We start from the raw sequence: 13,257 nt of genomic DNA on the forward strand, positions 1-13,257 counted from the left end.
GGAGACAGGATTCTTTTTTTGAAGAATCTAGAAGGGACCAAGGTAGCGAGGACCAAGCTTGTAATAGGGTATCTTGTTGCAGGTGTACTTGGATGAAAGCCACACCATGACACCAGAAGAGAAGGATGGAGGAGGTCTTCTACTCTTATCAGCTTCTGCCTTCATGCGTTAGGAAGCCTGGGATAACGACTGTCGGGTCTGTTGCCAGATGGTGGAGAAGTCACAGACCAGCTCATCAACCGCAGGCACACCGGAGGAGACTGGGAGAGGAAGAGGAGAACAGAGATGGAGTCCATAGACAAAAAAGGGAGACAACCTCATGGACTCGGAATTCTTATGATTATATGAGAATTCAGCCCAGGGGAGAAGGTCGCCCCAATCGTCTTGGCAAGCTGAAACAAAATGCAGAAGATAAGTCTCAAGAATTTGATTAACTCTCTCCACCTGACCGTTGGACTGAGGGTGGTAGGCTGAGGAAAATTCCATGTAGGGCTCGCCAGAACTTCGAGACAAACTGCACACCATGATCTGAAATGATATGCTGAGGAAGACCATGTAAACGAAAAACATGCAACAAGAAGTACTTCGCCCGCTGTGGGGGTGAATGAAGACCTGGTAGAGGAATGAAATGAGCCATCTTGGAAAACCGATCTACAACGACCCAAATGACCCAAATCGGTGATGAAATCCATGGCGATATGGGACCAGGGAGTCTCCCGAATGGGTAAAGGCTGTAAGAGTCCTGCAGGTCTCTGACGAGGAGTTTTGTCATGGGCACAAGTTTCACAGGAACAAACAAAATCAGAAACATCACATTCAAGATGGGGCCACCAGTAGTGCTGGAAGATTAGAAGTAGAGTCTTGCGTATACCAGGATGACCTGCTGTCAAGGAAGAATGACCCCATTTGAGTACCTTGCATCTCAATCTGGCAGGCACAAAGGATTTTCCCGGAGGAACTTGCTGAATTTCAGCAGGAGCGGCAGGAATCAAACGGTCTAGAGGAAAAATATGCCTAGGCGTGGAGTCCAAACCAACAACGTCAGAGTACCTGGAGAGATCATCTGCCCTGATGTTCTTATCTGCCGGACGGAAGTGGATGAGGAAGTTGAACCTAGAAAAGAACAGTGACCACTGTAGATGCTGACCGGATGAGAAGAACCTTCCAATAAATGTCACCATTCCTCCAAAGCTAGCTTGATAGCGAAGAGTTCACGATCTCCAATGGAGTAATTCCTCTCAACAGGAGAGAAGGTCTTGGAGAAAAACCCATAAGTTACACTCTTGCCCTTGGCATTTTTCTGAGTAAGAACAGCACCCGCTCCAATATATGAGGCATCAAACTCCAAAGCAAAGGGTCTCTCCAGATCTGGTCTTGTAAGCACAGGAGCAGAGGCAAATGCAGACTTTAAACGCGAGAACAGGAGATTTAGGATTAGAAGTCTTCTTAGTGAGAGCCACGATTGGAGCAACCAAGGACGAAAAATGTGGGATACATTTAGGATAATAGTTAGCGAATCCCAGAAAGCATTGAATAGCATGTAGGCCCGAAGGAAGAGGCCAATCCAATACTGCAGACAACTTATATGGATCCATCTGCAGGCCCCGATGAGAGACAGTGTAGCCAAGAAACGGAAGACTAGACTTCTCAAACAGGCATCTCTCCAGTTTGGCGTAGAGCTGATTCTTCCAAAGTCGCTGAAGAAACAGACGAACATGAGTACAATGTTCCTCTAAGTTGGAAGAGAAGATCAGGATGTCATCTAGTATACGACAACACAGGTGTAAAGAAGATCACGTAAGATATCATTGACAAACTCTTGAAAAATGTCTGGAGCATTGCAGATACTCAAAATGACCGTCACGAGTATTGAAGGCCGTTTTCCATTCATCTCCCTTGGGGATACGAATGAGGTTATACGGTCCATGTAAGTCCAACTTGGAGAAGACCTTGGCATTACGTAGACGGTCAAAAAGTTCTGAGATAAGAGGTAGTGGGTAACGGTTCATGACCGTGATTTTGTTAAGTCCTCTGTAGTCAATGCATGGACGGAGTGAGCCATCCTTCTTGTATACAAAGAAAAAAACAGATCCAGCAGGAGAAGGTGACTTACGGATAAATCCCTTTTGGAGATTCTCCTGGATATACTCGGCCATAGCTTTGGTCTCAGGAACCAATAGAGGGTATATTCTTCCACAAGGAGGAGTGGTACAAAGCAGACGATCTATAGGGCAGTCGTAAGGACGATGTGGAGGTAGAGACTCAGCCTGTTTCTTGCAGAATACATCAGGGAAATCTTAGTAAGGTGGCAACAGGTCAGGTAAAGGAGGAAGACAAGAAACAATTTTAGGCTGGTTGGAGGCAAAGATTTTGACAGGATTGTCCCCAGAAAATTATTTCTCCAGTTTTCCAATCCAGTTGCGGAGAATGATGTTGCAGCCAAGGAAGGCCATGAAGAATTTCTGAAGTTCAGTGTTGCAGAAAATAGAATTCAATCTTTTCTTTATGCAATACTCCCACTTGCATGACAAGAGATTATGTAAGGAAGTGAACCATACAGCCCAGATTTTGTCCATTAACAGAGAAGATGAACAAGGGCTTGGCAAGCCGAGTAAAGGGAAGATGATACATGTGGACCAAAGAAGCATCAATAAAGTCACCTCTTGATCCAGAATCCAAAAATGCTGTAGCACTGAAGGAAGACTTGGCTGAAGCAAAGACTTAGTTAGTACTCACACCCAGGGATGCCTCTCCGATGTACCCTAGGTGTGGGCGTTTCCCGGACGCTGTGGGCAAACAGTACAGTCCTTGAGGAAGTGCTTCGGGCTAGCACAATACAAGCACAAATTCTCATTGTGTTGTCGTGATCTCTCCTGTTGCGTAAGACAAGAACGATCCACTTGCATAGCCTCTTCAGCAAGAGGTGCAGGTAACTGAAGAGGTGGACGTTGAAACACGGGTGCCAGGCGAGGATATCTTCGTGTTCGGGCAGGTTCCCTTTCTAAGCACAGTTCTTCCTGTCACTCAGCAAAACGCACATCAATGTGTGTGGCCAAGTGGATAAGTTCAGTCAAAGAAGATGGAGGATCACGCGCTGCAAGGGCATCTTTAATCCTGCTTGACAGTCCTTTTTTTGAATGTGGCACACAAGGCCACAAGTTCCATGCAAGTTCCGAGTGTGGAACTGAACCGCGTAGTCACCAACAGAAAAATTCCCTTGACAGAGGTTCAGCAAAGCCGTCTCAGCAGAAGAGACATGTGCGAGTTCCCCAAAGACATTGCAAAATTCTGCCAAGAAAGCCGACAAATTGGAGGAGACCAGGTCCCCACGGTCCCAAAGGGGTGTAGCCCAGGCCTGGGCTTTTCCGGACAATAGACTAAAGACAAAGGTGACCATCGCACGTTCTGTCGGAAACTGTTCAGATATTAGCTCCAAGTGCATGGAGCACTGCGTAACGAAGCCTCTGCATAACCTGGAATCTCCATCATACATAGAAGGTAAAGGCAGACATAGCTGGGAGCCAGAAGACATTGCAGGAACTGGTGGTGGGAGTGGGCCAGGTTACGTTATCTGCTGCTTTTGTTGCTGCAAGACCAATAGCTGTTGCATCATAGCAGACCGTTGGGTAAGTTGCTGTGCCTGTAGCACCAATTGCTGAGACTGGCATACCACAACGGAAGGAAGATCCACGACTTTAGGCAGGGGTAAATCAGCAGGATCCATGGCCGGATCTTACTGTAACCCTCATGATTCAGTAGACTGGAAAACAGATGATAGTGGATCCACTGGACCTGTGTGGTAGATGACTCGGACTGTACCAGGGAGCGGAGTCTAAGGTGCCGCTGGCTTACATCAGAGCCAGCCGCAAAGCGGGATGGACTTGCTGTGGCAGGCGGCACCCAGGTTGCTACCCCTGGCACGGCTCGACCACACAGGTGGCTGAGGAGATTGGAGGCACAGGTGGGATTAGGCAACTTTAGTCTGGTTAGCAGAAGGTCAGGGCAGGCGGCACAGTAGCATAGTCAGGAACGTAGCAAATGGTCAGTAGGCAGGCGGCAAAGGAGCAAGGTCAGGTCACGGAGCAAAGGTAAGATACATGGCGAGGCAATACACAGGAATGCTTTCTCTAAGGCTCTAGGGCAACAAATATCTGGCAGGGAAGTGTGGGAGGTGGAGGAATTTATCAATGAGCCACAGGTGTTACTTCACTAATGAGCGCACTGCCCCTTTAAATCTTAAAGCTACAGCGTGCGCACCCTAGGGGACAGGGACACGCGTGCTGGGAGCAGAGAGGCAGAGGCATGGGCAGGATAAGCACCAGGTGAGTTACGGGCTGGGATTCGCATGCGGGCGCGTCCCGCGATGTGAATCCCAGCCCTGCAGGCAGCAGCCGGTAACGGGACCATGCGCTCACGGCCAGGGTGTTTGGTCGGAGCGCATAACGTAACACTCAACCTTATTTCAAATGTCCTTATCTACCGATTGGTTGGAGAGGCCTCCGGTGATAAAAGTATAATTTCAAAAATATCCTGTACACTTTTTTTCCCTTGGGTAACACTTTTTTAAAATTGGACTTTATTATATGAAAGCACGATTAGTAAAGTATGATTTAAATGCTGAAAGTCCGTTCCAGACATTTTCCATTAAGGGATGGGTGAGGAATATTTTTGAAATCACATTTGTTTACAAGATTATGCAATTGGGATAACCTGTCACTCGATATGGCAACACTAATATACTAAAAATCATCACATAAATATGCAGTAGTCTAAAAATAAATTGTAATTTATCACAGTTATCAGAGCCTGAAGATAAGAAAAGGCTATAATGTGTTAAAGTATTCATATTATCTTACATTGGACTGAACCAATCCATTTTACTCTTTGTTTAAAAAAGAATTCAAAACCCATTAAGTCCCTTATCAGTTTGTGTCTTAACTTGAGTGGTTCTTAATTCCCACTTACACTGATAACCCTGCTTTTTGTTGTTTTATCTAATAAGTAGTTTTTCCTGTTATCAATTCAAGGCCTGGTTGGTCCCTCTTGTGTGGGGCTGACAGGGGAGAAAGGTTTCTGAACATCTGCCTTGTATGGCCACAAGTAATTTATCATCATGTGAGCGGCTGTGTAAACATAATATATTGTCCTATTACATCTGAGAACAAAATAGATTCCGCTGAAGTTTTCCCAAGCAGTCAAGAGGTAAAGGAAGCAATTTACTGGCCCTCTGTAATTGAAAGGCCAGACAAGTTAAATCCTTTAAAGGTCTTTCCAATTTGTAACTTTGTAACAAATGTAGATGTTGCGAATGTGTTATCAAACACTGCTGTCCAGTAATAACACATGGTTACTCATCGGAGTGGCAGCCCTACCTACTACCGTCTCTTACTCTAGCACGCTATTGTGAAATATGTCAGATTTTTTATTAACCACTTCATGACCAGGACAATTTCACTATTTGGAATGTGGCATTTTATAAGTTGTTTGTCTACCCCAAATATTTTATTTTTATTTTTTTTGTGGGACACATTGGGCTATTTATTTGAAATTGAATCAGATACCTATTTGTTTTTGTAAGGAAATATACTCATTTTCCAGTTTATTTGGTAATAATTTAATGCTGTTTATTAAATGAATCTCTTGAGCAGATCACCCTCTATGAATTGCATTTACCCTAACATGGCATTTGGTCAGGGGTTGTCATCCCTTTGACAACTCCTTAAAATTTTAACAAAAGACAATAACGTCCTGTAGATTTGTATCTACCCAGAAACTTCTCCAGATGATTCTTTTATCCAGTGCAGATTTTCTGTGACAGACTTTCACTTTAAAGGTAGGGTAATACGAAACGGATCCGCAGCATACTTCACGCTGCAGATCCACTGGTGATGCAACCCATAGTGTGCCTCCAGCTGTTAAAAACCCCCGCCCCGCCTTCTGGCCTGCTCGCATCGGCAATCCACACAGGGGCCTGCGAGACGCTGAGTACAGCTCGCAGTGTACTCAGACATCGCAAGTTGCCACTGCGAGGTGGGGGTTGGGTCACTGGCAGATCCAGAGGGTAAAATATGCTGCGGATCCATTACGTGTGACCCTACCCTAAGGGTACATTCACACGTACAGGATCTGCTGCATATTTGTGCTGCATATTTTGTGCAGCTGATTTTGCTTCCCAATGAAGTTAATGGGTAGCATAATCAGCTGCATAAAATATGCAGCAAATACTGTACATGTGAAGGGTTCTGCAAGTCACCGCGCGCATGCACAGTGTACTCAGAGATTGCAGCTGCTCCGCGATGTCTGAGTACACAGTGAATGCACTCGGCAACTCCCAAGCCCCTTATGGCTGCTTGGAGCAGCGGATTGCCACTGCGAGAAGACCAGGCTTTGCAACAGTTGGAGGCAGACTATGGATCAGGTCACCGGCGGATGTGCAGCGTAAAATATGCTGTGGTTGTGTTACATGTGACCCTACCCTCAGGGTACGTTCACATGAGTGTATTTTCTGCTGCAGATCTGCTGCAATTTTTGCTGTAGCAGATTTTGCTACCCATTGAAGTTAATGGGCAGAAAAATCTGCAATAGCAAATCCGCAGCAGATCTGCAGCAAAAATATGCATGTGTGAACTTACCCTTAGCATATATTATGCACACTTGTCTTGTTATTTAAGAAGACCACCCCTCTAACAGACCACTTTTCTATGCAATTGTGCATACTTGATATGTTATGACAGTATATACGATACAGTGCTACACTACATCAGAGAACAATAAAGCTATTATTATTGCAGAAGTGTGATCGCATACTGTAAAGCTTACTGCACTTGCTTTCTACAGTTATTATACTTGCGCCTTACAACAGATTAGGTGAACAAGGATATCATAGCTTTGTGACTCTGATATCCCACTTTGTAATTGCCGCACATAATCTGTAAACAATATCCTCACAGAGATTAATGGCAATTTATCCGCAGGCAAAGCTATTTCATACAACTAAACCAATTAATTTCTTCCTTTGATACAGACATCATCACACAGAGATTAATGTTTTTGGATTACTTCTTAATGAGTCATTTTGTGCTGAAAACCGGAAATCCAGCCCATCTCCCACTGTTTAGTCTGCGAGCGCGCTTCTGAAGACTGCATATGACAAACTAAATAATGTTAGTCTGAAAAAAGTCACCTGTTAAATGTGCTCCATTTCCTTCTTTATTACTTCTACAGGGTGAAATGTAATAAAATAGGGACAGTTTCATGAGAAAAGTATGGCACTGCCTGACCTTGTAGGGAAGTAAATAAACACAGTGCAAACAGGATATAGTAAATGAGCTGTATTTTACTACTTCCTCTCACCTCATCATGTCCTTCCAGGCAGGAGGAATACACTGATGAAAAAACTACTAAAATCAGGTTAACTTTAGCATTTGGTTCAGTTTTGTACTAACAAGGTCCTATGCAGATGTATTTTTTACATAAGTAGATTTTAGTTCTCCCTCACAGGGTCCTGTACTTCAATCAAGGACAATCTGGGAGGTGAGGGTTAGCAAGTTAGCACTTGAGCAGCTTGGCTCCACCTCCTTGACACTTGGCTGCAAAATTAAAAGGTTATTTAATAAGTTTACCAACCACCATCATCTCCATCAAAGGAACAGTTTGCTTCTATATTCTAACAGTTATCCAACAGTGTCTGCAGCTCTTAGCAAATACAGCTGGTACAGCTTTCTTTTTAGGGTATGTTCACACAAGAGAGTCTACAGCGAATTTTGTGCTACGGGTTTGAGCCTCAGATTTTTCACATCATAATGTCTGCAACAGATTAATATTGACTTCAATGGGGTCATCAATGGATTTCTCACTAAAATAATTCTGCCGCAGAGCACCTGCCATGGCTTAAACCCTCGCTGAAGATCTGGGTAAAATTACACAATGCCTCAGATGTATTTGGACAATACCATGCCTGACTGCTGTGGCAAATGGCTACACAATTTAACAGGTAAATTCTGTGAACATTGGCCACCATATGTGGGCATGGTTTCATTTACATCCGTCTGCCACAGTGTATGGCTCTAACCTAGGACTTGCAGGCAGTGTCTTTTTAATCTATTTTCTCTGGTATAATAATTCACAATTTTATGAAGGGCACCTCAGTACAAATAAAACACCAATATAGCAGAGCTGAAATATTGAGGTAACTCACTCACAGTTTACCTATAGCCTTACAAACATTGACAGATGACATCTGAAGGCATCATGGTCTGAGTTCTGCTGCAGTCACTATTTCGGTCTCCTCTGCTCTGTTGAGCTAACCTTTGTACTCACATCCTATTCATTCCATATCCTTTCACTACTATGTTCCGACAATCTAACATCTTCAAATTATCATTTTTCGTAAATAGATGGGAAATAATATAAATTCTGTAGGTCCAATAGAGCAACAGCATGAAAAATCATTATCAATATTCTTACCCACAACTTTTGGCAGTTTCTGTCTGCGTAAGGGAATTCGAGGTAGCTTCATGCTGATTCGGCTAAAACGCCCACAGAAGCGTCGAGGAAGTTTCTTGTTTGTTACCTGCTCCCGGTTTCCGCTGTAATGCAGAAAAAAAAAATGTTAGTGATGTTAGTATTATTAACTGCTGTAGCTTAAATAGGTACTGTCAGATTTAAAAACTTTGTATTTGTTGTACATCTTGGCAAAACATCAACCTTTCTAATATAATTCATAAGAAATTTGTATTTCCTTTTTATAGAAATCATACAAGAATACTGACACTAAATGGGAGACTTTTAAAGATATCTTAAATTATCACTGTAATAAATATATACCTTATGGGAATAAAAGGGTCAGAAATAAAAGAAAACCAATATGGATGAATAAAAACATTAAAGGGGCAATAAAGGACACAAATAAAGTATTTAAAATACTAAAACAGGACAGCAGTGAAAAAGCATTAAAAAGCTATAGAGAAAAATGTAAAATATGTAAAAAAACTGATAAAAGCCGCAAAAATAGAGACAGAAAGACTCATTGCCAAAGAGGGTAAAACTAACCCCAAAATGTTCTTTAACTATATAAATAGCAAAAAGGTCAAAAATGAAAGTGTGGGTCCCTTAAAAAATGATGAGGAAGAAATTATAAATGGGGATCAGGAAAAAGCAAATATATTAAACAAATTCTTCTCCACTGTGTTCACCGAAGAAAATGAAATGTCAGGTGAAATACAGCAAGATAAGGTAAACTCCCCAGTACAGGTCACCTGTCTAACCCAGGAAGAAGTACAGTGCCGCCTACAAAAAATCAAAACAGACAATTCACCAGGTCCAGATGGCATTCACCCCCGTGTTCTAAAGGAATTAAGTAATGCAATAGACAGACCCCTATTTTTAATATTCCAGGACTCTATAGTAACAGGGACTGTTCCCCAGGGCTGGCGCATGGCAAATGTGGTACCAATATTTAAAAAGGGAACAAAAGGTGACCCAGGGAATTATTGGCCTGTTAGTTTAACCTCCGTTGTATCTAAATTGTTTGAGGGTTTTCTAAGAGATGCTATTTTGGAGTATCTTGATAAAAATAAATGTATGACTCCATATCAGCATGGCTTTATGAGGGATCGGTCCAGTCAAACTAACCTGATCAGCTTCTATGAGGAGGTGAGCTCCAGACTGGACAAGGGGCAATCGCTGGATGTCGTATATTTTGATTTTTCCAAAGCATTTGATACGGTGCCTCATAAAAGGTTGGTGCATAAAATGAGAAGGATTGGGCTGGGGGAAAATGTGTGTAAGTGGGTAAGTAACTGGCTCAGTGATAGGAAACAGAGGGTGGTTATTAATGGTACTTATTCTGATTGGGTGACTGGTTGGAGGTTTGGGCTGGGAAGTGGCAAATGAAGTTCAACACTGATAAATGTAAGGTAATGCACATGGGGAGGAAAAATCCGGGCTGGGATTATGTATTAAATGGGAGAACACTTGGGATGACTGACATGGAAAAGGACTTAGGAGTCTTAGTTAATAGTAAATTTAGCTGTAGTGAACAGTGTCGTGCAGCTGTTGCCAAGGTTAATAAAATCATGGGGCCATAGATGCCCACGACAAGGAAATAATTCTACCGCTGTACAAATCACTAGTCAGACCACACATGGAATACTGTGTACAGTACTGGGCACCAGTGTACAAGAAAGATATAGTGGAGCTGGAGAGGGTTCAAAGACGGGCAACCAGAGTAATACGAGGAATGGGAGGACTACAGTACCCAGAAAGATTATTAGAATTAGGGATATTTAGTTTAGAAAAAAGAAGGCTTAGGGGAGACCTAATAACTATGTATAAATATATCAGGGGGCAGTACAGAGATCTCTCCCATGATCTATTTATACCCAGGACTGTATCTATAACAAGGGGGCATCCTCTATGTCTAGAGGAAAGACGGTTTCTACACCAGCACAGACAGAGGTTCTTTACTGTAAGAGCAGTGAGACTGTGGAATTATCTGCCTGAGGAGGTGGTCATGGTGAACTCTGTAAAAGAGTTCAAAACGGGTCTGGATGCATTCTTGGAGAGCAATAACATCGCTGGTTACGTATACTAGATTTATAGGGACAGAAAGTTGATCCAGGGATTTATTCTGACTGCCATATTTGGAGTCAGGAAGGAATTTTTACCTCTAGTATGAGGGTTTTTCTCCTTCCTCTGGATCAACTCAACTCAGTAGGGAATCATTATGGTCTTTTTTCAACCTCATGAACTATGTTACTATGGCTTATTAAATCATTGCTTTATCCTAGCTATAGCACAGGCATGGACAAAGTCCAGTAAGTATGGGTGGGCTAGCGTCTCTGCCTAATAGGACAGGAGAGAGCACAGAGGAGTACTATCAGACATTAGAGAGCACAGAGGGGTGCTATCAGACAGGAGAGAACAGAGAGGAGTACTATCAGACAGGAGAGAACAAAGAGAAGTATTATCAGGCAAGAGAGAGCACAGAGGAGTGCTATTTGACAGGAGAGATCACAGAGGATTACTCTCAGACATTAGGGAGCACAGAGGGGTGCTATCAGACAGGAGAGAGAACAGAGGAGTGCTATACGACAGGAGAGAGCACAGAGGAGTGCTATCAGACAGGAGAGAGCACAAAGGAGTGCTATCAGACAAGAGAGATCACAGAGGAGTACTACCAGAAAGAAGAGAGCACAGGTGAGCGCTATCAGACAGGAGAGAGCACAGAGAAGTACTATCAGACAGGAGAAAGCACAGAGGAGTCCTATCAAACAGGAGAGAGCATAGAGGAATGCTATCAGACAGGAGAGAGCACAGAGGAGTCCTATCAGACAGGTGAGAGCCCAGAGGAGTCCTATCAGACAGGAGAGAGCACAGAGGAGTACTATCAGACAGGAGAGAGCCCAGAGTAGTCCTATCAGACAGGAGAGAGCACAGAGGAGTACTACCAGACAGGAGAGAGCACAGAGGAGTCCTATCAGACAGGAGAGAGCACAGAGGAGTACTACCAGACAGGAGAGAGCACAGAGGAGTACTATCAAACAGGAGAGAGCACAGAGGAGTACTATCAGACAGGAGAGAGCACAGAGGAGTAATATCAGACAGGAGAGAGCACAGAGGAGTGCTAGCCCACCCTCACTTAGACGACTTTGTCCATGCCTGTGCCTCTGCTTGGACAGAGCTATGATTTTATAAGTCATGATTTCTATAAAAAGGAAATAAAATTTTCTTATGAAGTATATAAAAATGGTCATGTTCTGCCAAGATGTACAACATATACAATGTTTTTGAATCTGACAGTGCCCATTTAAAACTAAGGAAACGTTAGTTGTTCTAATGATTTTTGTAATCAAGCGCACACATAATCATTATACTGTGCGTACAAAGTGCTATATAAGACTATTGTGTTAGTACTGAAGTATATACAGAGGTGTACCTTAAGCCCCTGCACCGCACCTATTGTGTGCCTTTTACTATAGGTATTATTCTATGTGGCCCTCTTTAAGCTATAGCTCAGATCTGTTGAATATTTTTGCAATTTTTCTACGGTACATTGTACAACAAACAAGATCATTATGTTACAGAAAACATTAATATGTGTTCTCTAAACATTTCATAATCATGAACATGGCGGACCTGGCTACTACTTGCTGCTATGATGTTTTCCTACAAGATTTTGGAACATGGCTGTAGACATTTGTCTAGGCTCTTATGTTGGTCAGTATGAGCAGCATTACAATTTATCATGAGTTGCTGTGATTGAGGTCAGTTCTATGTGTAGTTTAAGGGGACATTCCCAACTCAGAGTGTTATCCAATGGATAAAGGCTAACATGCCATTCATTATGGGTCCAGCCATTGGGACCCAACCAAGCACAAAAACAAAGGAAAATTGTTACCAAAAAACTGAAGCACACTATGTGTACACAGACACACAGCATTAATTCTCTATGAGGCTTCCAAGCATTGCCAAGTGCAAACCTCAGCAATAATTGGTTGCCTCAAAGAGAAAGAATGAAGTGCTTGCTGCACATGTGTTCGCTCTATTCATTTTGGGGCACAATTTTCTCCACTTTTTCAGGATTGGTGGTGGTCCCAGGAGTCGTACCCAGACTGGACAAGCCATATGAGTTTTGAACACCCCCTTAAGGAACTTCTTTCACACCAAACCAATTTTTTTTTAACAGTGGGTGCACGGTCATACTTGATTTACAAGACCTTTCCCAAACTACTGCAAAATGAAAAGCAAACAATTCTCTAAAAAAGAAGTAGAAACATAACATTTTCAGATATAGCCATCACCATAAAAAGTACGTACAGGAGCAGGGAACCTACTGTATATACTGCTACTTGCTTTACTTTTGCCCAGTCCAGGGAATGCAGTGAGTGTAGATGCACATTACAGTGTCAATCATGTACACTTATCTGTATTGCACCCACTCGGCAGCCGCACGTGGAATCATTATGTTCTATGGTGGCACCTACATCTGTATCTTGATAATTATATGTATAAATTACAGATGCACAAGAGGAGATATAGGTTGTCCCAGGCTCTAACACAATTATGGGCATTAGACTTCCAAAAAAAGACAACCAAATATAGAGGTAACATGGAGTATATAATACAAATAAAAATACAATGTTCTAAATAGATGATCCATATAAACTCCAGTCTGACAATAATTAATAATAATATGGTACTCCATAATTTGTATAAAAAAGTCATGGTTAATATTCTTAAATACTGTAAATATAA

The 13,257-nt window shown here is 42.6% G+C and overlaps 1 protein-coding gene across 1 annotated transcript in view; it reads right to left on the bottom strand.

Annotated features, from left to right (window-relative positions):
• Positions 1–13,257, bottom strand: part of SCARF2 (scavenger receptor class F member 2) — a 230,997-nt gene that overhangs the window by 43,345 nt on the left and 174,395 nt on the right. Inside the window, exon 9 of the mRNA XM_056529702.1 lies at positions 8,467–8,588. Within this exon, the coding sequence (XP_056385677.1) occupies positions 8,467–8,588 (122 nt within the window). The remainder of the gene's footprint in view (positions 1–8,466; positions 8,589–13,257) is intronic.

Source organism: Hyla sarda, chromosome 1 (genome assembly GCF_029499605.1).
Source record: "Hyla sarda isolate aHylSar1 chromosome 1, aHylSar1.hap1, whole genome shotgun sequence".
In the NCBI taxonomy this organism is placed as follows: Eukaryota; Metazoa; Chordata; class Amphibia; order Anura; family Hylidae; genus Hyla; species Hyla sarda.